The sequence below is a fragment of the Diplotaxodon limnothrissa genome, linkage group LG2, assembly GCF_057381915.1.
Source record: "Diplotaxodon limnothrissa isolate DT_005_m linkage group LG2, D_limnothrissa_male_GT1.1, whole genome shotgun sequence".
Classification (NCBI taxonomy): domain Eukaryota; kingdom Metazoa; phylum Chordata; class Actinopteri; order Cichliformes; family Cichlidae; genus Diplotaxodon; species Diplotaxodon limnothrissa.
Window position 1 is genome coordinate 9,179,387 of NC_140597.1, and position 27,814 is coordinate 9,207,200.

Sequence of the window (27,814 nt, forward strand, 5' to 3'; positions counted from 1 at the left end):
GGTAAAGCAGTTTCGATTCCTGGCTTCTCCAGACTCTGTGCCAAAAGTATCGTGGGCAAGATGTTGAATGCTGAGTTGCTCCCGGTGGATTCATTAGAGTGTGAATGTTGGCTAGAAAGCACTTTAATGTAGACAAAAAAGTGCTTGTATGTTTTTGTGAATGAGACACGTTAATTAAAATGGTTTGAGTGCTCAAGTAGAGTAGAAAAGTACCACATAAGAACCAGCCCATGTACCTTTTATCTACAAGTAATCCATATGAGCCAAAAGCTCAGACTTTGCCTGCCCTAAATGTTTTGTTTTGGACAGTTTTTCTTCTAGTATTGCCTCTGTACAATGTCTAAAAGAGAGGATGTAACTAATACGGGCATATCGGACACACAGCTGTGATCATGTGGACCTGGTATTTAAACCTTTTGGTTTTAGGGGAAGACAATCAGAAAAAAGTTAAAGACAGTGGATGTATTGAGCCACAGTATAAGATAAGACAAAGCAGCTCTATTTAGACCTAGAATGGAAAATGGGGAGCTTGAAATTAGGTAGTGGGTCCCTGTTAACCCATGTAAGGTCTTTAATATGATAACTGTGATGGATAGGTTGTTGTCAGGGTTTAAGACCTCCGTATTTCATAAAGGGACTTTCGCATATTTCCTAAGCAGCAAAAGGAAGCAGAAGTTAACTGACAAATGGGAAATGTGCAGTCAGAACTGACTGGTGTGTGATATCACTTCTTTCCTTCTCCCAGCTTCTTGTCATGCATTGAAAATGATCATCTCCTGCCTCAAACTTGTCTGTAAGAGGCTCCAGCTATAAGTGCTTCCTCTCTTTGTCTGCACGGCTCGAGTCGGAGCTGCTGCAATTAGCAGAACCTACTCCTTTTCGTACATTAGAGGCAGTCTAAGCCACCCAGCGTTAAGTGTGCAATTTGCATCTTAATGTGGACGTAATTTTCTTGCGTACGATAACCATACGTAACTTATAATTATATATTATTTACAGTTAAAAAGCTGTGAGAATTGGCACTTCCAATTCTGAGGTCATAGCTGTCAGCTAGAAAAGGCTGAATTGCCTGCTCTGGGTTTGGGATGAGTTTTTGGGTCAAGTAGAAAAGTTCAAGCACCGCTTCATTTTTCATGAGTCAAGGAAGATTGACAGGTGGAACAGTGCAGAAGGTGAAAAAGAAAATTGTGGATACAAGCAATGGAAACGAGCTTCCTGTGAAGGGTGTCTGTGCCCAGCCATCCAGGAATGACTCAGAGTAGAGCTGCTGTTCTCCTGCAACAGAATGACCTACTGAGGTGGTTCAGGCATTTGAATAGGATGCCTCTTTTGTGAGTTGATTAGGGCATGTTTAGCCCTTCAGGGGCCCCGGGTCACACTAGAAAGATTATATATCTCAGCTACTTTGGAAACCTCTCTCTCTATCCCAACAAAGAATTTGCAAGGGAGGTTTGAGTGTGCCAGATGCAGAACATGGATGGATGTAAGTTATTTTTATTCAGAAAAGTCAAGCGAAGACAGGCAAACAGAATCGTTTTGTACATTTTATCGAAACATAAAATTCAGAGATGTTCATCTTAAATGCAAGAGAGCTGAATCCTTGCAGCTGTATATTTGGTCATATTTTTTTTGCCAACCCCCCACAAACCCCAAAATGTTTAGTTGGCTGCTGGCAGTCCTCAGGATGAGTATCTGAGAGAGAGACGAGCTACTTCACAGCATGTAGCTAAGGTCGCACTGTTATACCAGTGTGTATTTCTCATGCACACTCATTCTCCTAATAACCTTTCTAATTAATCCACTCCTCACAATTGGCTGTCAAGAGGACAATTATGGATTTTTGTCTTAAAGTCATTGATGTTTTCCGGCTTTTTGGAAGATATTGCTGCATATCGGATTTTCATATTTTTGCTACAATTCATCACAAGACAAGTACAATGTTATCTGACATCTGAGTTCATTAAGCCTGTTATGCTCTTGTACTTGAGGAAAATTGAGCTGCACTGAGCGCTTTTTATTGAATACTTTATATGAATAGAAAATATTTATGTACTTTTTTTTTTAAACAGCTGCTCTAGCTGCTGTCCTTTGATTTACCTCATTAGTTGTATTTATGACTTTGTTGATCTTCAGGATTTCTTGGAGTAAAAGTTTCTCACAGCCAGAAACTTAGACCTCTGTCTTCAGTCTCAAACCACAGTGCAGAAGTTCAGCAGAGGTTATCAGTGTTTGCAGCCAAGAATGGTTTCAGCCAAAAGGTGTGGTTGATGCAGAGCTCTGCTGTTATCTAGGGCTTAACAGTGTGGTGAAGTCTAATGAGCAACAGTTTGCTATTGTGAACCACTGGAGAAAGTCTTAATTATCTTACATGTGCACATGAAAAGAAATGCATATTTTTATTGATATAGCCTCGAGGCACGCCTGACTTTTAATGAATTAGATTATCAAATCCCTTTTCACTGTTCCTCTCAGCTACAAATGAGCAAGAAGTAATAAATATCACATTAAAATGTAAAAGTAAGTCTTCAATGGATTATCATGACATAAATATGTCTGTAGTTAAACAGGTTATTCTGAATATTGCTAGTCCCTTAACATATATCTGTAATTTATCATTTCAGTCCGGTTGTTTTCCAAAAAAAATGAAAATTGCGAAAGTAATACCACTATATAAAAGTAATGACAAACACAGTTTTACCAATTATAGGCCTATTTCTCTACTGCCTCAATTCTCAAAAATTCTAGAAAAACTTTTTAATTCAAGATTAGAAAAATTCCTTGAAAAACATCAAATAATAAATGTTGGTCAGTATGGTTTCAGAACGCAAAGAACCACTTCAATGGCGATAATTGAGGCAGTAGAAGAAATTACTGATACACTGGATAAAAATAAATATGCAGTTGGTATTTTTGTTGACCTCAAAAAGGCCTTCGACACAATCAATCACTCAATTTTACTGGATAAATTGGAAAGATATGGTATTCGAGGGAAAGCTGGTAACTGGTTAAAAAGTTACCTAACAGGTCGGGAACAATATGTTAGCATAGGGCATTACCATTCAGAGAAACTTGGTATTACATGTGGTGTTCCCCAAGGGTCAGTGTTGGGACCAAAACTTTTCAATGTATACATAAATGATATTTTTGATGTTTCTCAAGTACTTAAACTCATACTGTTCGCAGATGACACCAACATATTTTTCAGTAGCGATGATTATACTGATCTTGTAATGACTGTAAACAGGGAGCTAAAATTAATAAAAAAATGGATGGACATAAATAAATTATCATTAAATATAAATAAAACTAAAGCAATGTTTTTTGGTAATTTAAAATATAATATAGAATTACCAATTATCATTGAAGGTGTACCAATTGATAATGTGAGTGAAAACAAATTTTTGGGAGTTATAATTGATAACAAAATTTCATGGAAACCCCACGTCAGACACATAAAAACCAAAATTTCCAGAAGCCTCGCAGTTTTGAACAAAGTGAAACAATTCCTTGATAAAGATGCACTTCGTACTCTGTACTGTACCCTGGTTCTTCCATATCTTACATATTGTGTGGAAGTGTGGGGAAATACATATAAAAATACAACTAATCCATTAGTCACAGTACAGAAACGAGCACTGCGTATTATTCACAAGGCTGGTTATCTAGATCATACTCACAAATTCTTTCTTCAGGCAAAGTTACTTAAATTCCAGGATCTGGTTAATTACAATACATCCATAATTTTGTATAAAGCTTTTACTAAACTTTTACCGGCAAATTTACAAACTAGATTTGAAATTCGAGAAAAGGTTTATAATGTGAGAGGCTTTGGAGAATTCAAATTACCCAGAACTCGAACAACCCGTAAAGGCTTTTGTGTGTCTGTATGTGGTGTGAAAATCTGGAACAGTCTGAGTTTACAATTGAAACAATGCAAAAATATTCATAGATTTAAATTTCTCTACAAACAGTTGGTCTGGTCACAGTATACTCAATGATGGGTTTTAGTGTGCTCTGTAATGTCTGTCCTCTTACCATTGCTGGTATGGATTCCAAAATAAAAAATAAAAAATAAAGTGTGCGTATGTATGTACATATATGTACTTGTGTGTGTAGATATATATGTATGTATATGTATGTGTGTCTGTTACTTGTAGTTATTACTGCCTGTTACCTGTGGTAATGCAATTTATAATTTATATATTCTGTATTCAGTTATGAAGGCTCTAATTGTTGGTTGCGAGCTGCCGCTTAGATGCTTGTATCTGCCCGGGGCTGTTGATGGGTCTGTATGCAATGATGGGCGTAGCTGCGGGAAGTTTATTGTTTTTTTTTTTGTTGATGAGTGAGTATAGGGGTGGGATTTAATAAGTTTTCTTCGTCCCACTCCTTTTTCAGGCAAGTTTTGTTTTTTGTTTTGTGTATTTTATGTTCAATATAGGTATTTGTTGTGCCTGAAAATGAATAAATAAATGAAATGAATGAAATGAAATTAAGCTAGAAAAAAACAGTCATTTATAGTCATGTTTCTGACCATCTGATGAATGTAACTGCAATGCTTTTGATCTGCTTTGGTCTGTGTCAACAGTGCGCACAAACTATTTGCCAATATTGTAGCTGTGCATGTTAAGGAACCTCAGTCATGTGATATTTCTTTATTCGGTGTGTAAAGTGTGCATTGCATCTAAAATCAGTGGTCTCCAGAGATTTGGTTATATTAAAGGTACAAATAATTGTCAGCTAGTCCCTATCAGTTCTTGCTGCTTTGGTTCTGTGATGTTTATACAGTGGCTTGCAAAAGTATTCGGCCCTCTTGAACTTTCCCACATTTTGTCACATTACAGCCACAAAGAGTGTGGCAGTCAGTTACCCATAGAGTGCTAATGACTAAATAGCATGCACCTGTGTGTAATCTAATGTCAGTACAAATACAGCTGCTCTGTGACGGCCTCAGAGGTTGTCTAAGAGAATATTGGGAGCAACAACACCATGAAGTCCAAAGAACACACCAGACAGGTCAGGGATAAAGTTATTGAGACATTTAAAGCAGGCTTAGGCTACAAAAAGATTTCCCAAGCCTTGAACATCCCACATAGCACTGCTCAAGCGATCATTCAGAAATGGAAGGAGTATGGCACAACTGTAAACCTACCAAGACAAGGCCGTCCACCTAAACTCACAGGCCGAACAAGGAGAGCGCTGATCAGAAATGCAGCCAAGAGGCCCATGGTGACTCTGGACGAGCTGCAGAGATCTACAGCTCAGGTGGGGGAATCTGTCCATAGGACAACTATTAGTCGTGCACTGCACAAAGTTGGCCTTTATGGAAGAGTGGCAAGAAGAAAGCCATTGTTAACAGAAAACCATAAGAAGTCCCATTTACAGTTTGCCATAAGCCATGTGGGGGACACAGCAAACATGTGGAAGAAGGTGCTCTGGTCAGATGAGACCAAAATGGAACTTTTTGGCCAAAATGCAAAACGCTGTGTGTGGTGGAAAACTAACACTGCACATCTCTCTGAACACACCATCCCCACTGTCAAATATGGTGGTGGCAGCATCATGCTCTGGGGGTGCTTCTCTTCAGCAGGGACAGGGAAGCTGGTCAGAGTTGATGGGAAGATGGATGGAGCCAAATACAGGGCAATCTTGGAAGAAAACCTCTTGGAGTCTGCAAAAGACTTGAGACTGGGGCAGAGGTTCACCTTCCAGCAGGACAACGACCCTAAACATAAAGCCAGGGCAACAATGGAACGGTTTAAAACAAAACATATCCATGTGTTAGACTGGCCCAGTCAAAGTCCAGATCTAAATCCAATCGAGAATCTGTGGCAAGATCTGAAAACTGCTGTTCACAAACGCTGTCCATCTAATCTGACTGAGCTGGAGCTGTTTTGCAAAGAATGGGCAAGAATTTCAGTCTCTAGATGTGCAAAGCTGGTAGAGACAGACCCTAAAAGACTGTAGAACCACCTTTTGCTGCAATTACAGCTGCCAAAGTATTGACTCAGGGGGCTGAATAATTACGCACACTCCACTTTGCTGTTATTTATTTGTAAAAAATGTTTGGAATCATGTCTGATTTTCGTTCCACTTCTCACGTGTACACCACTTTGTGTTGGTTTTTCACGTGGAATTCCAATAAGATCTTGCAAAGAAAAATCTTTGCAAGCCACTGTAACACCAGACCAGCAGCTAGCTGCTGAAAGACGATGGCTGCCCCTGACAGGAAGATTCAAACAAGGAAGGAGACAGCCGTGCAAATAAGCAACCCATCCGTTCCACCTCTGGAGTAATGTAGCAACACATCTCGTCGACACATACCACAACAACTCGAATGACGTGGAAGGTTGCAGTGTAGGGATGAATTTCCAGTTACTATGCCAGTTAGGATCTAGATTTCCAGCAGAAGTCTACATCGAGTTTTATGGTGTTTTTATGCTCACCATGCGCAGAGTTGGATATCATATCCTACAGTGTGTACCACTGTGTTTTTGATGCATAAGCAAAATCACACCAACGCACGATCGTGTGCACGACAATTTTCGACAATTTTAATGATATTTCATGATAATCCAGTACAGAAACTCAGAGAGATAAAGAGAGCAACAGTTTGCAAACTTAAGACTTTTTGGGGAAAAAGCATAAATACATGCGAGTGCATGATGATTCTGAGAGAGTGCACTGGCAGATCACTGCTGTGGATCTGAACCTGCTGCTAGGACTGCTAATATTAGTCGCTGTGCGCATTATGTCGGCAAATATGCGTGGCTGCACATTTTGGCGTAATTTAAAATATGATTTTAAAGAATGCGCTTAAAGGTCAGGTGCTAGGTTTGCACAGTGTTTAACGTCGTCCTTATAGACTAAATTCTGTTTCATTTTGACTTTTAGATTACTTGATAATCACATCGCCCCCCCACCTCTTTAAACGCATAGTAAATTATGTGCCAGGAACATCCATAATTAAAGTCAGCATCTTAAATAACCCAACTGAACAGGTAATTCTCTTGACATTAGCTGATGTAAGATGATGTAAACACAAGAACTATATTTTTTTTCTAAGCAAATGGGACAGAGAGAAGCAGGGAGTGGAAAGCATGATTTCTAAAGCCTCACTTGAAGCTTATCTGTTTTGTCTCGGTGCCGCCGGGGTGGGCTGTGTGTCCTCAGCCTCTGGATATTAAGACTGTTTACTCTTTGAAATAGTCTCCTTATGTAGGCCAGTGTCTGTGTCTCTGTCTGCACAGCGGGATCACTGCATGCTCCTCAGTAGCGCGTGTGTTTGATTACTTCAAGAAGCTAGATAATGAACCCAGTTGGCAAAGTTAAATCGTTTAAACATTCTTCAGAAGCTCCCTGCAGGGGCATTAGTATACTTTGGTTTGTGCAAACCCTTAGTCATTGGTCTTTCTTCTTCCAATGGAGCTAGAGTCATAAAAAAACCCAACCACCAGTCCAGTTAATGCTGCTACTGTAATCTACTTATTTCTCATTCTAGGATCCCAATTATAACTGTTGCATGCCATTAAAATACTGTGAGTCCACACAAGAAATAGTTGTTTATCTCCACACATGAAACTACTCCATCTAAATCTTTTCCAAAGCATGCCCTGACACAGATTTTTGGGTGGTTTGTCTCTCCCTGATATTGAATTTTGCAGAAACCATGTGAGGTCCTTCGTGTAAGTACAGAGGAGCTCTATGTTTGGCTTACCGATTGTTTCGCTTGCCCTCTCAGCTGAAAGCATCAGGTCCTACGATCAATAGCTGTATCACTCTGACCTTCTCAGACAGTTCCTCAAGCAAAGGAGGTTTTTGTTTTGTTTTGTTTTTTAAGAAAAAAAACAAGAAAAGGATGTTTTGCATCATTGCAGAAACCTAACAAGAACAAGAATAGGGGTGTACAAATTCATAGGCTGCATCCTCCTGAAGACCCGGCCTTCGCGGTCTACGTGGGCCAGGTCCTCCAAAGGTCGGGTAGGCTGGAAGTGAGCGGCTGTGAAATTGGACAGTCTAGCCTTCAGTTTTGCATCACCGCTGTCTCAGTGGAGTTTAATAAACTCAGCTGTCTGCTCCTTTCTATCTAAAATATAACAGGACATAAATTCCCGATCATCTCACACTTCTGTTTAATCAGTTCTCTGTTTGGCGTTTATTCGGCTGTGTGAAAACTATAACTTTAATCTCAGCCAAACAGATTTACTCACGAACAAGTAAAACACTGAAAAAAGCCAAACAATAACATTAAATTATCTAAGTGACTTATATATCATGTTTAACCTGAGTAGCGAAAGACCACGGGGGTTGGGGTGGGGTGAAAACGATGTGCGGGGAGTTTGCTGCTATCGCCTCGGCTAGCTATTGTCTCGGTTAGCTATCGATTGAAGATCACAATTTTTTATTTTTTTATTTATTTTTTTTTAAAAGAACATGGTTTATTCAGTAAGACTAACGACAAACTAGGACAAACTCACCAGTATTTACAGAGGCCACAGAAAACGGAGCTGATTTTCCCACATACTTCAATCCTGTCAGACCTATTTTTGCTTCCCGAGTAGTTACCCCCTGCTGGTCAATAAAGAGCATGCAAATTTAACATACTTTTAAATTGGTTTTGTTTTTCAGACCTGGAAAGTCCATCGTTTATATACAGTTCATTGGTTTCCCAGACAGACACCCCAACTTTGGTTAGAAACCAGTTTTTAACCAAAGTCAAAGATGGCCCAGAAAAAAAGATCAGATTGAAATGTTTATTTTGAAGATGGCTTCATGTAGAACCCCACACAATTTGTAAACCATACGACAAAAGGGCTTTTTTTTTAGCACAAGTTATGAATTTTGTTTCCCAAAAACAATTAATTTAGTAATTAGTCTCGTTTTAATGTTTTCATTAAATTAATCTCGGTAAAAGGTTGCCAGATTTCACAAAATGCTGACTTGTTTTCAGTTGAGCAGAACTGATCTGCATGTGAAAGGCTAACAGAGCTGTTTTAGTTATGGTAGTTAATAATTTCTACAGCTGCAACTAGGAGATCTGGATCAGTAGGGCTGCGTAATAATTTGCAGCTCTTTTAATAATGTGAATTGTTTATGTCATTTATAAAGGAGATTCTTTTGAAGTTACTCCACTATTAGCTTTTCCAGTGTTAAAAAGGAAAGTAGAAATGTGTAATGTTGCAGTAAAACCCATACTAAGTATCTTTCTGTTAGTTTTTTGTTTTTGTTTTTGTTTTTTTTACTCATGAGATAATCGCCAGTTTGATCAATATTCATTAGATATAAGTTAATTCAAGTTGGTGTGTAGGTAGTGTCCAGGAACATTTTAGAAAGCAAGGTGAGAAATATTCTCTCCATGGCAAAGTGAATGATTGTGCCAGACCTGCTTAAAAGAAGTGGGATGCTGTAACCGCGATCAGACATGTGAATATCGGTTTCTTTTCCACGTTGCCTCTGGGAAAGACTTAGTGTACTCAGCCCCCCACATCTCACTCCTCGCTCTTTCCAGTCTGAAGTAAAAAGGAAGGATCTTCTCTGTGCTTAGGAAATTCAGAACAACCGCATCTTTAAAAGCATAAACGTAAAATTTCTAAAACTTTCAGTAACTGTTTTGGATTACTCAAGCTCCAGCTATTTCTGTTCTTAGGATCTGTTCTGTTTTGTGTCTGACCTGTGGGGCAAATTGCATATTAGCTTCAATAACTCCACCGCTGGCCCTCACAACCTCAACTCAGAGCTCAATTATTCAAGTGTTGCTGCTTCCTGGCAGCCCATACAGCCTCCTGGCCTGCTGCAGTCTGCTTCTCTTTGGATCCCGTCTATTGTCTGACTGATTTCCCCAGGCACTGAGTACTGGCTGGAGGATTGAGGGCCATCAAACAGAATTAAGAGGAGACAATAAGTGTGTGTGTGACGGTGGATGTGTGTGCAAGTGTGTGAATACTCAGGCAAGAGTGCTTTTCCATTTTTGTGTAGTTTGTGTGGATTTTAGTCTCTGTGTATGTGTTTGTGTCTATGTGTGTGTATTGAAATGAGGCCCGAGCTTCCACAACAAGCAGAGGCCTCTCCTCCTGGCTCCGTCCACTGATGCAGGCCTTCAGTGTCCGTCGCTCCAGCTGGCGGCCAATTTATACCGAGGCCAAACACTCCAATACCCACAGGCAGGCCAACAGGGGCTCTTTGTGATGCCAGAGTGTGTGTGAGAGAGTGTGTGTGTCTCTCTGTGTACTTATTAGCTACTGAGCCAGTTGTTCGGCTCATGATTGACTGCAAACGTTGTTAATCTTAAGTCTTGGCTGCATTGCTGAGTGTGAATTGCATTATAATAGTGGCTCAAAATCAATGAGTGCGCTGGAAGCTGTAAAGCTGCTGTGGGGAGGAAGAAATGTCTTGTTGCAATTTAAAACAATGACAACAACGACAGCAACAAAAAAAAATCCGTGTGTGTAGATAAGAAAACAATGATTTATCCCAAAGAGGGGATAAAATTACATTTTTTACTAGTGACTTTGTTAAGGAAAGCCATTAAAGTCAAATAGATTCATCAAGTTTGCAGCGATGATTATTAATTACCTTATTGAAGCAACTAGTTTATCCCATCTGTCCAGAGCAACTGGTTTTAAAACTGCATCCACTAATACTCATCAGCTGGGCTGGGTGATTAATCAGATTTTATTTTCAGTTATGATTTTTCGCTTCCAGTAATCTTGAAAACAAAATAATCGGGATGAAATGATTATCCTTTTAACTTTTTATTACTACTCGGATCAAGTGCACCCCTTTCCCTAGAAGACCTCCCTGAAGCTCAAACTAACTTGCTGCTTAGTTCAGTTGAATCCAGGATGACATAAAAAGAGCTTTTGTTGGACAAGAAATATCTGGAGGAAGTAAAATCATGAGATTTTTCGTAGATTTTACTGCATGCCCGCTGCATGATCTCTCTGAGTCTTTTGGGTTTTTCACTTGGGGACTGTTGGTTGTTGGGCTTTCTGTGGCTTTCTGTAACTTGTCCAATAGTTGCCATGCAGACAGCCCCACACTTCACTGGTGCCTAGATCTCTCTTTTTTCTTTCTCTCTTTCTTTCTTTTTCTTTCTCTTTTTTATTTAGATGAGCTTTGTTTTGTTTGTTTTGTTTCTTTACTTGCCTTAGAAAACCTAGCTTATCTTTCCCCCCCGACCATTTGCTGTAGTGTTTGGGAATTGTCTTTGTCCCACTCAGAAAATTCATCGAAGTATTTAGAGTCATGGTTTGCATTCTGAAAGAAAATTGTTCCCCTTATTACCTGGTTCCACATGAGCAGTTGGTGTGTTGTTTCTGAAACCCTCTGCAGATATTACACTAAGCTTTTGGAAACAGCGATGCAGCAGTAGACTGAGGATCACCCATTGTGGTCACAACCAACGCCACTCGAATTTGAAATGCTGTGTCATAACACAGCTTTTCTCTGTGGTCTAGAGGTTGTTCAAAAGTAGCAGGAAAAATATTTCTCAACCTTTGACTCTTTTAATTTGATGGTCAGATCTGATTTGTTACTTTTACTGAGTAAGAATTGAAGATTTGCTGGTAGTAAACACATTTTAATGTCCAAAATAATGCTGTCAAAGGAAAGAAATACCCCTTTCTTTGCTAAAAGTTCTATTTTCACTGCTAATCCCCTCTTCACATTATTTTCATGCAGCCACTGAAATCATCAAGGCCTTAATGGGCCTAGCAACCAGTTGACCGACCTATCTGTCCTGTTGTTCTGGTGTGTTTGGAGTGGTTCGCTTAATTCCTGGCTTTTGGGTAGTTTTTGGCCAGATGTTGGCTGTATCGCTATGCAGGTTTCCACAAAGATGTGGTTTAAGTGCCTTGTTACTTATTAATTTTACTTATTATTTTATTGAATAGTCTCCCAGTAGGTCACACTATGAGTTTTAAAACCATTTCTTATGATCTGTATGTCGACGACATTCTGCTGTACCGTTCTGTAAACCCAAACTGGATAATGGTTAGTTAATGGTTAGATAGTAAATAGCAGTGTGCCTGATTATCATTGATGCTCACATTAAATCTGACCTGCTCTCATTTTTTACAATTTAAAAAAAAAAAATAAATAAAAATTGCAATTGCAAAATTGCAGACAGTTGTCTCAAAGAGTGAACTGGCGATGCCCATCATGTCTTCATCTCTTCCCACTTAAGTTATTGTAATGCACTATTTTCTTGTCTGTCTAGAGCATCAAGTAATCGCCTTCAATTTGTCCAAAATGGAAGATTTTTAACTCTCAAACTTTCTCTTATCCCCCCCCCCCCCCCCCCTTTAAGCGTCTGCAGTGGTTTCTGCTCAGGTTTAGATGTAAGGTTAAAATCTTGGAACTTGCTTTTATTACCTTAGGAATTGACTAGTGGGTGTTTTTGACTGCAAAACCCATCTCACAAGGGCACAAGTCCACTGCGAGATGTCTCATGGTGCAACCCGAGCGACATGAGTGCTTCTCCACAGGGAGAAGGATGGAGAGCTGAAGCCAAACAAAAGCTAAAGCAGGCAGGTGATCTAGAAACAAAAGCTCCAGGCAACCTTTAAGAGCCTGACTTAATCTACTTGCATCTTTTTGAATAGTGTGAGTGAGTCTGGGTTTTTAGGAAAGAGTTGCACATGATTTATAATGCCTGGCAACAGTAATATCACTAAAGTGAATGAATGCAAACAAGAAAATCGTTCCATATATCTGTGTATATTTTTGAAATCGTTCTAAAAACATGTTTAGTTTGGATCATTTATGATGGTCGTCTTCCTCCTGACTCTGCTCAAATTATTCATTCACCACATGACATAAAGGTGGCACTTGGCAGACTGTAACAAGTAACCTGCTGCAGTGAAATGTCATTTGGTCGGCTCAGTTTGTTTCTCTCAAGGGTCAAGAGGGTCAAAAAAAAAAACCTCTGACCTTCACCGAAAGTCGGCACACTGAAATTTCACCTGCATTGCTATTTCTGCCCCTTTGAGGCAGCTGGCTTTGCTTACAAGCTGTTACACAACAGCTCCAAAGATATGAAATGACTCCCTGAAATGTTTTGAATTGACTGTATTTTGCCTAGAGGAACAAATTTTAATTTAAGGAGCTTTAAAAAATATGTTTTGACATGAATTATAGGCGATGAAACTATATTTTGACAGTAATGTCTCTGTGGTGAGCTAAACATGCTTTTCAGACAGGCTCAAAGTCTTTCACCTCATTTTTCTCCTTTGTCTCATAACGCTCTCCTTGCCTCCCCTTCAGCTTCGCTGTCCCTCAGGGTAGGTTTACCTTGCAGTGTAAAGACCTCTGGGAGTGTGGTCTTTCTTTGAATAAATCTTTGTTTGTGGCGCCTCCTCACAGGAGATGTTCTTACATGTTTGAGATTTATCATCAGAGATCATTTAAAATTGATCTCTGATAAAGACTGGAAGTGAACATACGAAGATGCCTTCATCGCAACAATACCTTTTTATTTAAGCTATAGATGAATATCGCCAGCACAAATTAAAACTGTTGCCTTGACGTCTGTTTTCAAGGGGGAGAAACAGTGCTGTGATCAGCCTCATGTGGTCGTTTCTGTGGCTAATGAAAAACCAGAGCGACTGGTTTCAGGAGAGCGCCGTTGGCGTGAATGTGAGTTTCTTGTGGCAAAAAGTTTCTGTTGGACAGGTTTGAGTGGGAGGCTGTGATGATGTTGATGGTCTCACCGTGAATCACTCCAAAAAGAAAATAAGAGTGGGAACGGAGCCACATAATTTGCTACTTTTACTTTCATCTCACGTTCTTACTCAGTATCAGAGTTTCTTTAAGTAACAGAAGTGATTTCTACATAAAGAAAGATTTAGACTAACTATCATCTGTCATTTTAGTTGTTTCAGTCATTTTTTTGTTTTTTAAAGATGAACTTTCTCAGATGTGCTTGATGTTTCTTTGATTGATGTTTTTTAACTGTTTCTAAAATAAATTAGACAAACAGGCCTTTTCCACGAGTACTTTTAGTTTTAGGGTTTTCCATCAGGTGGTAGCACCTGGTACCGGGTACTTTTTAATACCTACTCAGACGGGGTTCCAAGCAATCTGAGGTGATCTGAAAAAGTGACACCAGCAGATTGCATGCCACCAATTGATGAGTCATAAGGGCGACTCCTTCATGAAAAATCAATACTGTCATATTTGAATTTGGCCAGTTCCACAAAAACCAACATTATGGTCGCCGAGTCTGACAAAAAGCCGTGCACCGAGCAGCAGCTATACCACCTCCATTGTTGTGTTTTGTTTGTGTCCCATACAAATGACGTCATGGGGCGTGCATCACGTGGTACTGAATTCTAATGGATCTATTCTATTCAGTTTTATTTATACAGCGCCAAATCACAAAAACAGTTGCCTCAAGGTTCTTTATATTGTAAGGTAGACCCTACAATAATACATAGAGAGGAAAAACCCAACAATTATATGACCCCTATGAGCAAGCACTTTAGTAATAGCGGGAAGGAAAAATTCCCTTTTGAGAGGAAGAAACCTCAGGCAGAACCAGATTGGGCGATTGGTGTAAGAGATTTCATTTTTAGTATTCTGAGATGCTGTATGAGCCAATACATTTATAAAATAGACAACTTTTTGAGCCCTGATGTGTTAAATTTAAAGTGCCAGAACATTTGAAGTCTTAAACGGTGTACCTAGTCTTGTCTGGTGAAGCACTTTTTGTTGCTGGGCTGAGACATCTGTGCACCGCAGCCTCTTGCAAATTGCATGTGGGGTCGTTTGACTGACAGCAGGAGAAAATAAAAGTGGGTAAGAGCAAAAAGTGCAATATTGGAAGTTATTTTCACATCTCTTTGTGAAAAGGCAGCAGGAACTTTGATGTGGCAAATCACAAGAACAATTACAGACTTCAGGAAATGAAGTTTGTAGATAAAATGCTGCCAAAGGAACAATTTCCCCCTGGTTAGCCTCTGTTGCTGTATTGTTTTACCTAAAAGTGGGATATCGTATGGCTCTTTGTGATTCTAGCAAATATAATGTGCACATAAGCCTTTCAATATGACGGACAGAAAAAGTTATTTACTTTTCTCCTGGCAAAAAGGAAGCTGTTATTATTTGTGTTTATATCTACTGTGAATGTGTTGAAGCAGACTTTCTACACCATGAACAGATTACCTCTCTGAATCACTACTTCATGACTTCAGAATAATGAGGGTGAAGAAAAACTAAGTGAAGTTTGTTCTTTTTCAATACAGGTTAAGGGTTGAATGTCAAGCAGTCAGGAAAAGCTTTCAGAGCATCATTTAGGGATACACCGCAGATATTTGGCTCATATCCGCCTGTTTATGCCTAAATAAAGCTAAAAGGAGTATAGTGATGAAGGAAGCCAACAGCAAAGAGTTGGCAATTAGGAGGCATTTCACACCTCTGATACCAACAGCTTTTCTTGGTATGTTTGCAGTATATTTATTTATTCATTAAATTTAAACACAAACTGTGGTCATAGTGAGTCTTTCTGTGTTGGTGTTTCTTGCTCTCACTTTAGGGTTGTTGTAAAACAGGGCCTATAGTTTGTTGTGGACTCAGACCAGTTATTCCTGCTATACTTCTTTGAGGACTGCCATGGTTGGTACGCTGTAGCGGTCAGTAAAACCTGGCAGGCATGCACAGAATCCTACTTTCACTACCTGATGACAACATTTTTGTCACTAAGACCCCATGGAGCCCAGCAGATTTGCTCATAACCCTTGTCGGGAAGCATTGCAAGCACAATGCTGTATTGTGGTTGCAGTAATCTTAATGTGGTAATGTCAGCTTGATTTTTTTGATTATTTCACTTCACCAGTCAGATTCACTCCACGTGAGATTTATGTGTGAGGACACATTGGAGTGAAACTGAGATGCAGGAAAGCTGAAATGAAACTATATTGCAAATAATTTAGGAGAATCACATTATACCTGCTGGCTGGGTAGAACCTTTCTATTTCTTTGCATATTCTCCTTGTGCCTGTGTGGGTTCTCTCCAGGTACTCTGGCCTCCTCCCAAGTCCAAGACATTAGCCTAACTGGTGACTTTAAATTGGCTTCAGGGGTGAGCAGTTGTTGCTCTGAGTACTAAATGGACTGGCGACCTGTCCAGGGTGTAACATATGTGTATCGCCCGATGTGACCTACAGCTCACCAAATTACCCCTGGTATCAGATTGTTACTGTGTTGCCAGATGCCTGTAGTGTGGCACTAATTAATAAAGCTGATGCTTCGTTCAAACCGAACACCACTGGTGCACACACTGAAACAATGACGCGGTGAATAAATGCATAATTCAGCGGGCAATGTGAAATGATGGTATCAGATTGTAAGTCACTGTGATTCCCACCTCTGCTGCTGACAGGTGAGACGGGCAGGAAATGAGCTGAGACACAGAGGAGACTGAAATGCATCAGAGACCTTTCATGAATTTGATAATGGTAGTTGCAATTAAAAGCTGTGTGTCTTACCCACTTGTCCTCCAGGATGCTGCTTTTATCTGATAGTTGACAATGGTGGAAGTGTCTCTAATATAATGGTAGAAGCGCTGTGCCTTTTGTGCTGCTTTCTGCAGCTTTTAAATAGCTGGTATCCTTAAATGACCCTGAATGCAGCGGCCTCAAGTTGGCACTGAACTGAGCTGAGCTCAGTTGTGGTTTGTTTTGTGGTACGCTTTATATATACTGTATATTTCATCTCTATTCCATCCCACAGACAGACATAGATGGTCAAATATGATTTCAAAGCAAAGCTCTGACATCCTGAAGGTATTTTTTCCCCTATGCTGTCCAAATAAAGACGTGATCTCAGAACAGCGTGTTCATAAAGAATACAGATGCGTGTTCTTCCAATACGATGTGGAAGACTGACTTTGCTACAGGTTTGTAATTGTTTTGTTTAGAGGTTGCAAACTAATCTCACATGCACGCTGCAGTGCCAGAAGTTTGTGGACACTTCCTCTTCTGTTTTTAATCAGTTATGTCTTGATGCTTCAGCATACTAGAGCTGCTATGGGCCAATAATTGTTAAGTTTTAAATACCTAATTAGTCACTTAAGGTAAAGCAAGAAATGACAAGTTTTAGAAAGTGTCGGCAGTGCGCATTCGGCTACAAAGAAGCAGTTTTTATCGGGCTTGTGTGGAAGAAATGACCAACACTACATCCAACACCTCTGGGAACATGATGGTTCAAAACTGGCAGGAAGCCTGTAATGTTATATAACATTACATTAAAGTGAGAGTCTCTTATGTTGAAATGTAAAGTTCAGGTGTACAAATGTGTATTTCAAAGCAGCTGACATGCCTCAAGGAGAGTTTTATTCCTATGTGTTTATTATTGGACTCAAAATGGGACAAATGAGCCTCATTTATCTGATAACGTTGCATGATGGAGACACTCAGTCAGTCTTTCTGCTGAACAATTTGTTTTAGCTCCCTACTGCATCCCTTTAAATCAGCGTTGGGCAATTAATTTTCCCAGAGGCTGCATGAGAAACTAGGACTAGGGCTCCACCAATAATCTGAACTCAATTCTGCTTAATATATATCTCTTCATAAATTGGTGCCGGCAAGGCCAGGATTATAATTTCCGTATCCACGGAGCAGTAGGGACTGTGGGATGCAAATTTCATCGTCAGATGTTTGCATGCCTGTCTCTATAGGCATGTATAGTATTACAGGAAGGACTACTAGGCCCTCGGGTCTGCAACAGAGTATAGTTGAGTCCCAATATAACTATAACCCACACCTGCCTTTAAGCCATCATTCTCCTAATTGGCTGCCCTTGAACTTGAAGCTGCAGCAATTTTTCTGAGAAAACCATATAAAGGATATCTTCACTCTGACGTAATAGACGAACAAAGAAGAAGAACAAAATGTCATGAACATGGTGTTTACAGCAGTCTTAAGTTTAAGCTTTTGGCTCACAGAGTTTATCGGTACCTCTACTGACCTAACTATTAAGTCTGAGCATCCACCACAGGAGTAGATACACAAGGCGCTGGTGGATTTTTACATTTAACAGTCATCCACATATTGTGCCAAATGATGAGGCTAGGGTAAAATGATGTTTCATGCTGGTTCCTTTTTAAGCTCATTTCTATTTTTATTTGTATTTTTTATTTTTTAAAGCTATTTTTATGTGTGTTCCCGGTGGGGGTCATCTCAGGCTTTGGAAACTCTGAACTCAACCCAACGTCTGAAGAAATATCAAAGATTACATCACAGAAAGGTTGCTGGATGTCATGTGACTGTAACATGTGTGTGAATCTCATCGACGTGCTGCCGATCTGTAACAGGCCGCCATACAGTGTGTGTGTGTGTGTGTGTGTGTCCTCAGCAACCGTCGCCGCATGTCATCTCTGTCGACTAACTGGGCTAATTTCATGGTCTGATGAGCAGACAGAGGAAGGCTGGCAGACTCACCGTTGAAGGCAGTTTCTTTTGAAGCTGTGAGTGTGTATGTGTGTGTTAGGGGTGGTGTGTGTTCGCCCATCGTGACTGGTGTGGTTGGACTCCTACAATTAGGTGATGAATCACACAGCGGCGGCAGAGCCAGTCACTGCAGCATGGCTGCTTTCCCTGTGTGGAGGACGACGGTGACGTTCACGAACGCTGTGCAATGTTAAACTAAAGCGGGGTTTCAGTCAATCCTGCTTTGTTTGTGTGTGTGTGTGTGTGTGTGTGTGTGTGTGTGTGTGTGTGTTCCCTCTGGCCGAGCAGTCGCTGTGGCGTGTGGGTGGTACTGAGATGTGTAGTTTTCCAGAGTGTTTTGACTGTGGGTGGCTTTCTTTCTTTGGTTTTTCAGTAAACCACAACCAAATATAAAGCTGTTATTTTAATAATTAAAAATCTAAATAATTATTAGGCTAAATATCTGGTACTCTGGCTCTATGATTATGCAGAGCAGCTCAAGTTAACAGAAGGATGGATGCTTAAAATCTGACAGCAGATTTAGAGACCTGTAGGAACCACAGCCGTGCTGGTAGATGGTTGATATTTTATTCACAGTTTTTTCATATATAAAACACTGATGATCTTTTAAACCATCAAAATCAGGTGAATTGATTCACAGATTAGGGCTGCCACAAACGATTATTTTGATAGTCGACTAGTCACCGATTATTTTTGCGATTAGTCGACTAATCAGATCATCATCCACTGGACGTAAAACTACAGCTTATTGCACCAGCAGCATCTGCTCTCATATAACTATCATTAGCTTACAGCTTTAAGTGTTTAAGGTCTGTGCTAACTAAAAATAAAGACAAGATGATAGTTTATTGAATTTTAATGAAATTTGCAGATTGTTTCGGTGAAGATTAATAAACTCCTTGCTATCTAAAATATAACAGGACACTGGAGTATATTCTGGAGCATCTCACACTTCTGATAATCAGCTGTCTGCTTGACGTTTATTCAGCTGTGTAAAAACTATAACTTTAATCTCAGCCAAACTGATTTACTCAGGAACAAATAAAATACTAAAAAAAAAAAAGCCAAACAATAACATTTTAAGTTATCTAAGTGACTCATATATATTTAACCTGAGTAGCGAAAGACGGCGGTGGGTTTGAAAACGATTTGCGGGGAGTCCGGTGTTCTCACGGCGCTAGTGAGCCTAGCCCCCGGCTCGCTAACGAGCTAGTGGGTAACAGACGTCTCCGAAAACGTCGGAGCGCTTTTGAAAATATGTGGTGTCCTGATAAACTGAGCAGATATTTGAGGTTTACACAGCTACATTCTCGCCTGAAAATATGTTAAACGTTTATTTTGTGACCCAGAAAGAATAATAAGAGTAACATTAAAACTAACTAGCTGCCGCCATTGTTGGAAACTGCGCTGGGCCGCGCTATGAATTCTGGGACACAGCTGCTTCTTCTTCTTCTTCTTCTTCTTCGGGGTTTAACGGTAGCTGACATCCTTGTACATGCAATGCTGCCATCTTCTGTTTCAGTCCGTTATTACACTCTTAAATCCTGCCACTTATTCCTGAGTCTTTTGTGATCGTACAAAGTTTCAAACGACGCGTCGACTATTAAATCAGTCGTCGACGATTTTGATAGTCGACGTAATCGTGACTAGTCGACAAATCGTGGCAGCCCTATCACAGATATTAAAGCAAGGCCCTGTTGCTATAATTACTTATTATTTACAATATTAAATCTGCTTCTTTCTGTGTTTGTAGGCTTTGATAAGAGGCTCTTCAGGATGAGCAGCTAACACTGACTGCCGCACAACCACAGGAAGAGACGTGGCTGCTGCACCACCCACAGTTGACGCATGGCGGTATTAGGGGTAAGAATCGCTCTGTGAGGTTTATCGGTGCTTGAAGAAGTTAGAATGTTTTCACAATAACAGGAAGCATCTTTTCCTTTCATCTTTTCAGTTTCTGTTTATGTATAACCTGTGATATTAACTGTCCTCTAAAAACGTTCTGTTTTGGTGTTATGATTCATAACAATGGTGAAATAATTGTTGAGCATTTGAGTGGTTTTCAAACATTTTATGTCCAAGGGAGACCGAAGAATGAGCCAAAATTTCAAGGGACGCTTATTGACATGTTTACAGAAAATAGCCTTCATTTGATTAAAATATCATAATTTCTTCTTTGAGCTATATACAGCAGTATGGTTTAAAAAAATGTACAGCTTTACTGCTAATAGGCAAGCAGCAGACACATAAGTTTGATTAACTCATCGTCAGCGAGTGTGACCTCTAACCCCAGGTTGCTCTCCGATGCATCCATCAGAGTGTGAATGTGTGTATGAATGTTAGTTAGACAGCACTAAAAACGCAGAAAAGTGCTTGTGTGAATGGGAATGAACGAGTTGTGTAAAGCGCTTTGAGCGTTCAGATAGAGAGCTATATAAGAACCAGTCCATTTACCATTTACTTTAACAAAAGCACATGTTAAATTAACTCGCAAAATTCTTCCCATGAGCGGATGTCCCAGCAAATTTCCCCCCACGGTCTGACTGTGCATTGCTCAGAGAAACTAGGAAAAAAATGGAGAGCTACATCTCAGACTGTACAGGCCTTGGTATCCTCCTAAAGGTTGAAGCAGATGACGGTACGATTGGAAAAAGTCTGAACAAGTATTGAAGGTCTGAAAGGAAAGCCTCTTCTCTCTAAAAAGAAAATGACAGTACGGCTTAGGTTTGCAAAGCTGAATTTGAACAAACTACAAGACTTCTGGACCAAAGTGGAGACGTTTGTCCATGATGCACAAAACCAAAGACAGCATATCAGCACAAAGACACACCAGTCGTCTGCACGATGAGAGGGCTGAGGATTTGGGCACCTTGCAGTTATTGAGTCAACTTTGAACTCCTGTGTGTACCAAAGTATTCTAGAGTCAAATGTGAGCTCATCTTCCATTTGCTTGAAAGCTAAGGCTTAGCCCAAAATGGGTCGTATAACAGAACAATGATCCCAAGCACAGCAGCAGATCTACAACAGAACAGACCTCAGCCTGACTGAGCTGCTGTAGTTGGACATTCAGAGAGCTGCGCATGAATGCAAACCTCACTGAAATGAAGCAACATTGGAAAAACGATTGAGCCAAAATTCCTCCACAGTGATGTGTTAAACTGATAAAATCATAAAGAAAATGATTAATTCAATGTATTGCTGCTAAAAGTGGTTCAACAAGCTCCTGAATCAGGTGTTTATTTAGTAGATTTACAGTTAGCTCTAGAAATGTGCCTTCATCTGACTATCCAGTCCTGTGAAAAACTGTAGTTCAAACTACTGCACAACATTTGGAAACCTCCGGCCTAATAAGAAACTGAAAAGGTTTCACTCCGGTGGTGTTTTTTCAGTGCTTTACTTGAAAAGTTCACATTTTGGGAGGCAGCTAAAGATTTGAATGGATAAATTAACATCATATTTATTATTTAGTAATGAACTTAAACATTTGATTCTGCATCAAACTGCTTTTCTGCCTGAAAAATTGGTTTATTACTTATTTATTTTCCCCCCCCCCAGAAGTAATTATAAATAACAGATGTTCAGTTTAATATTGTGCTAGCTAAAATATAAAGTTTCAAATTTAGAAAAATTTTATTCAGTATTTACCTTTGATCAAAAATATTTTATTTATTATCTTACCACAAACTTCTTCTATCATTAGTAAGTGCTGTTCATTACGAACTCTTTAAATGTCTCTAAACTTGTGTGAAAACCTGATGTTTTGAGGAACATTTTTGATTGTTTTCCATCCTGGTGTGGAGACTCTTGAATCGGTCTGACACTCAGGAAGGATTTCTGAGCAGCTTTGAGCCTCTAAATAATGAATGTTGGCTGTCTCACTGTCTCCTTCACTGAGTGCAGCTGGCCATTATCTGAGGTATCCTTACTGGTTGTTGCACATCTGATCATTTGGCCTCAGCAGTCAGTCTGCTGTTGTCAACCTTTATGTCTCTGATTTATCTGTCAGGAAGGAAATATTGCAACTTTTGCATATTAATTACATTTGATCCTTATGGTAAATTTACTAAACCATAAAAACATGTATAGAGTGTTGGGTCTCCTCAGGGTGACTCTTCAAGGCTGAAGGGCTAGATCCAGTCACATAAAAGAGAAAGATGCCACTCAGACATCCTCTTCTAAAAACGATCTGTGACAGTGGAGATCAGAGCAAGTTTTAAAAAACAAAAATAAAGCTTTTCAGGTAGTTTTCCAGGTAGTTTTCCCCACTGTAATTCAATTGTAACTAAGTCAGTACATCCGTCTCGATCTGAATGAGACTGACTAAAGCAGGGCGTGGAGGAAGGCCACACAGTGTCGGAACCACCAGATTATAAAAATGGATTTTGAATATGCCTTTTGCTCATTGTTTGCACGTGGAGGCAGCAAAACCAAGACAGAGCTAAATGAAATTCAAGGTCAACTTAATGATTTATTTATCAGAAATTCACAAAAAGCCTTATAACTATGAAAGTGACCTATACAAGTGTGGTGTTTTGTCAACATATAGATAGTACCATATAAAGACTTAAAATCTCAATCTCTTCAATCTCAAAATGAATATTTAGAAAAGATTCGAGCTCTCTGAGTGCTTCTTGTTTTGTAGTTTAAGGCTTTTTGTCTTTTTTTTTCTTTTTTTTTATTATAAATAAATGATTAAGTTGACATTAAGGACCACAATGGACGTAAGCCAAATTTTATTGACCCCATTCGACACACCTACACCTACCTAAGTGTAATCAGAATTCATTCTAAACCTTTCAAGTTCAAGTTCAAGTTCAACTTTATTGTCACTTCAACCATATACAGTTTAAAAATACACAGTGAGGCGAAACAACGTTCCTCCAGGAACCAAGGTGCTACAAGACAAGTTAGTGCAAAAAAAATAATAATATATAATATATCTAGTAATAATATTGTGATACTATACTATTTACAGACAGACACACAAATGCTACATAAAAGATTATCAGGTGGAGTTGATCAGATGGGGTCACCAGTGTTGCTTGATGTAATCAAAATAGGCTGAAGTTAAGTTTAAAAAAAAAAAAATTTAATCAGAAGGAAAGATAAAAGCCATTTTTGCCTGTCGCCTTATCTTTGATTGAGCCTCAGTTCTGTTTATCAAGGCGACACTCTGTCAACTGTAAACTTAAGGTTTCCACCCAAAGCAAACGAACCTGTGTGTGTGTGTGTGTGTGTGTGTGTGTGTGAGAGAGCGGGGGCAGTGTGCATGTAGCACACAGCTGTTTGAGGCTTTATGCATGTGACGACTGTAGGAGCTCTGAACTGTAGGAGATTACAGTAGTTTAACAGAGGACACACATTTAAACTGGAGTAGGAACAGTTGAGATTTTCTAGCCTAATTTTAAGCATTTATTAAAAAAAGATGAAACTCTAGTTATTTAGTACATAATTTTCAACTTTCCAGTAAGATCTGTCTTGTTTGTAATTTTATTTGTACTAATCTAAACAGATCTAAAAGGATTTAAAGTCACATTTTTAGCAGCCACTAAGTGAAGTTTCTGGTCTGACAGGTGAGTTGACCGTTAACACCCGAGCAGAGTTTCTGTGAGAACGGTCGACTCCCTAAAGATGCCCCTCGCAGAGTGAAACCACAGTTAGTCATGCTGTTACTCAACGCAAACTCAGCTCTGTTTAGCAAATCACTGCTTTCAACATAGCTCCCGTGCAGCTCTGTTAAAGCATGAATCACCAGATGAGCAGCTCCCCCCGCAGCCTGTTCTGCCAGCCTGTCTGAGAGCGCCGCTATGCTCAGCTAAAGGCTCGGCCGATTTCGTCGTTAGTTCGAAGTCATTACTGCCAGCATTTGGTGATTCACCTGGATTGTCTCAGGTAGGAGGTAAATTGAAGGGAACAGCAGGGCTTAAATAGCTGCAGTAGGCTATAAAACTTTTTCTTCAAAGGCATCAAAAGATTAAAAACCCTGTTCTGACGAAAGCGTGAAAGATGGCTAACTGCTAAATTTGTCTCCTCCTCCAGAACCCCGACATGCTGACGAGGAAGATAAAGCTGTGTCACATCAACGCCCACATCACATGTCGTCTGTGTGAGGGCTACCTGATTGACGCCACCACCGTCACAGAGTGCTTACACACCTGTAGGTCCTCCCCACCCCTCACTCTGTGATTTCAAGTACTCTCGCTTCTTCTTTCTCATCTGCTCGCTTCTGTTTTTAAGTTTTCTGTTGTGTGTCTCTCACACTCACACACACACACACACACACACACACACACACACACACACACACACACACACACACACACACACACACACACACACAGGCTGTTTTTGTCTCCCAGGATTTTTCTTGGCTCTTTGCCGTTCGGGGAAAAAAATCCTGGAGGCTGAGCGATGCTTCTGATATCTGTGCAGCGCCGCTTGTTGCTGTTTCTGTTGGTCAGGTTGACTGTTGCTTCTTCCTTTACTGTTTCTGCAGAGCATAATCTCAAAACAATCTTTATTTGTGCTGGTGTTTTCCAACAAATGGCTTTGAATATGAAGTAGATGCGCGTACAAAGACTCACAAGAGGGCAGACCAGATATTCTGCACATTTATTAGTCTCATAAAAATATCAAACTAAGTCACCTCTTATGCATCAGCTGGGTGTTTTCAATAAAGCGCCGTGATAACACCTGGTTCATGCTGCAGGTAGAGGTGTTATCTTGTCTGATCCAATGCCTTAACCCAGACACAAAGACTCATCTGGATCCATGAGCATCTTTAGAGTTCTCTTACAAATTCTATGAAAATAAGTAGTTTTTTTAGGACGTAACCTTAAAAACAGAGTTTAGTCAGCGTCTTCAGTAAAAATGATGAAAAACCCTCTCTTAATCAAAGCTGTGTCCACACTGGACGCGACCAGAAGTGACCATAGTGATAACCGCTGGTGACAGAAAGTGGGCGGGGCCCGAGAGAAACTTTTCTCAGTTTCCAGGCGAGCAACTGAAGAGACCAATAAGAGTGAAGAACACTATTAGTCGACATGTGGCCTGGTGGTATATACATTAGAGGATCGCCTAATTAGCTGGAGCCTGAAATGTTGCAAGCGATCGGCCACCAGCTTCAAAGCGATGCGTGAGCAGCCCACTGCTTCCAGTCTGGATGCAGCAATGGGACGCAGGTTTAAGCTCAACTCATACAGTGTAATTAAAGGCGTTTACATGTTTGTGAAGGCAGGCTGTGCGAAGTCAGTGCAGCTGTCACTGATGTTAACTCAGCCAAAGAGGTTTTGTAAAAAGTTCAGTTTTGGCACAATGAAAATTGTGCCAGAGGTGATGATTGGGTCGACGTTTGATCTGGATCTGCATTCAGGATTTTTTTTTTCATCACTGTGAGGACTGTGGATATTTCCCATCCTATCTGAAACTGAAAATTAGTCAAGTGGTTTTATTGTCATTCCAACCATGTGCAGCGGTACAGTGCAAAATGAAATGAGACAGTATTCCTCCAAGACCATGGTGCTAAATATGACGTACAACAAACAATATAACAGACAATCAACACAGGACTACATAAAGTGCAATATACAAAAAATATACAAAAAATACAAAAAATAGCAAACCAAAAAAACAAAGACTGCAACACCAGACACAAACACAATAGTGCAATAGAAATGTGCAAAAAGTCACTTTTAGGTTCTTTATCCATGCATTGGTCTTGTTTTCCACAAACACAAAACTTTAATCCCTCTTTTCCCCCCAAACACACACATTCTGATCCTGCCTTTAACTCCTAAAGTTTCCTGGACTTAAAAAGACTCTTTAACCAGTGTCTGAAGGACTGATTATAAAGGCGTTAAGTTTGACTGCTCACATTTTGTTTGTCTCATGAAGAGGCTCCTCGTGGCTACACTTTCTTACCTTTTTTTTTTTTTTTTAATATTAGCAAGTCTTAACCTTAATTAATGTTAATTTTGTTTTTTTTTTGTTTTTAACATGAGCTCCAGATATAAGGGCCACACTTACACCACCTGCTGGTTAGTACAGTTTTGGTGATAATAGGATTGGTTTTAGACAGTCTGTTGCTGAAATACAGAGTGACCACTTCATTAGTGCACAAAAAAAAAATCAATCAGGTAACAGAGTTCACCTGTGATGATGACTGTAAGGTTTTTGTTATTGGGTAAATACATCAAATCTTAAGATACTTGGGGTCTTAGTCATGACATTGCATAACATAAAGAGCCATTTCTTAAAAGAAGGAACCAAAAAGAGAAGTCTTTGCAGAGGACTGGTTCATATTGGAGAACATGTGTATGCAAGGTACGTGTCGGAAAAATGCAACTGAAAATGGTTTTGGTTAAATCAGATTCAAAAACTGATATCAAAAACTTTTTTAAAAATTTCTTGGAACTTCTAAACCTTTTCAAGTCGTCTGTTTAGACACGGAAAACTGAGTTGCATAAAGGTAGAGCCTATTTTAATGTATTTTGCTGGTGTATTTAATAAAATGGCATGATCGGCATGTAAAAACAGAAGCAACGTCTGGCAGAGCTGCTTTAGAGGAAAAGAGTCAGATACGTTGCACTGGTTGTTGTTGGTTTGTGCTTTCTAGTGCGTGAAACCAGACGGCGCTCATGCAGAAAGTCTGATTCTGTGTGTTCACCGGCGTCTGATCGTAACGGCTGCAGAGTTCATAATAACTACTGCGTATGAGCTGATTGTGCTTTTGAAAAGTAAACAAACAAAGTAATCCAGGACTCCTCAAAGGCCAAGAGAAGCTAAAGTGCAGCTTCAGTTGCAGCGCTTCCGAAATTAAAATGTTTTCTGGTCTTACAAGATGAAACTGAATGGCTTTCATTTGGAGCATTTGAGGTAATTTACAGATTAAAGGCCTTTTTAATGGAGTTTGAAAGTTTGGTCAGCAGCCAATTTGATCGCGGATTTGATTAGTGGGCGAGTAACTGAGAGTTGCTCCGTGTATTGGCAGCAATAAGTAAGAAGTTGATGTTTTTAATGTAGAAGGAGCTTTGCAGAAGAAATGAAAACGACAAAAAACCAAGAACAAAGAGGAAATAAAAGGCTTGACGACATCAGGCGCTGAAACCTCAAAGGCGAAGGAAATGTTGTTTTTGTTTTTTTTGTGTTTTTTATAACTTTACAAGAAATCATGTTTACTCTGCTGCTGAATTTCTTTGATTTTTTTTTTTTTTTTTGCTGATTTGTCACAGATCTGATCACACAAAGTTTAATATTAGACAAAGATAACTCGAGCATACAAAATGCAAACCAGACATGTAAAGCCAGGTGTCTGCGTCTTTACCGGGGTAAAACCCGCATCACTGCCATTATGTCAGTTTTTCCACAAT

The 27,814-nt window shown here is 39.7% G+C and overlaps 1 protein-coding gene across 1 annotated transcript in view; it reads left to right on the forward strand.

Annotated features, from left to right (window-relative positions):
* The window catches only part of pcgf3 (polycomb group ring finger 3), a 79,321-nt gene that overhangs the window by 20,466 nt on the left and 31,041 nt on the right, over positions 1–27,814 (forward strand). Inside the window, exons 2-3 of the mRNA XM_085360343.1 lie at positions 20,200–20,309; positions 24,486–24,603. Coding sequence (XP_085216469.1) covers positions 20,295–20,309; positions 24,486–24,603 — 133 coding nt within the window. The 5' untranslated portion in view covers positions 20,200–20,294. The remainder of the gene's footprint in view (positions 1–20,199; positions 20,310–24,485; positions 24,604–27,814) is intronic.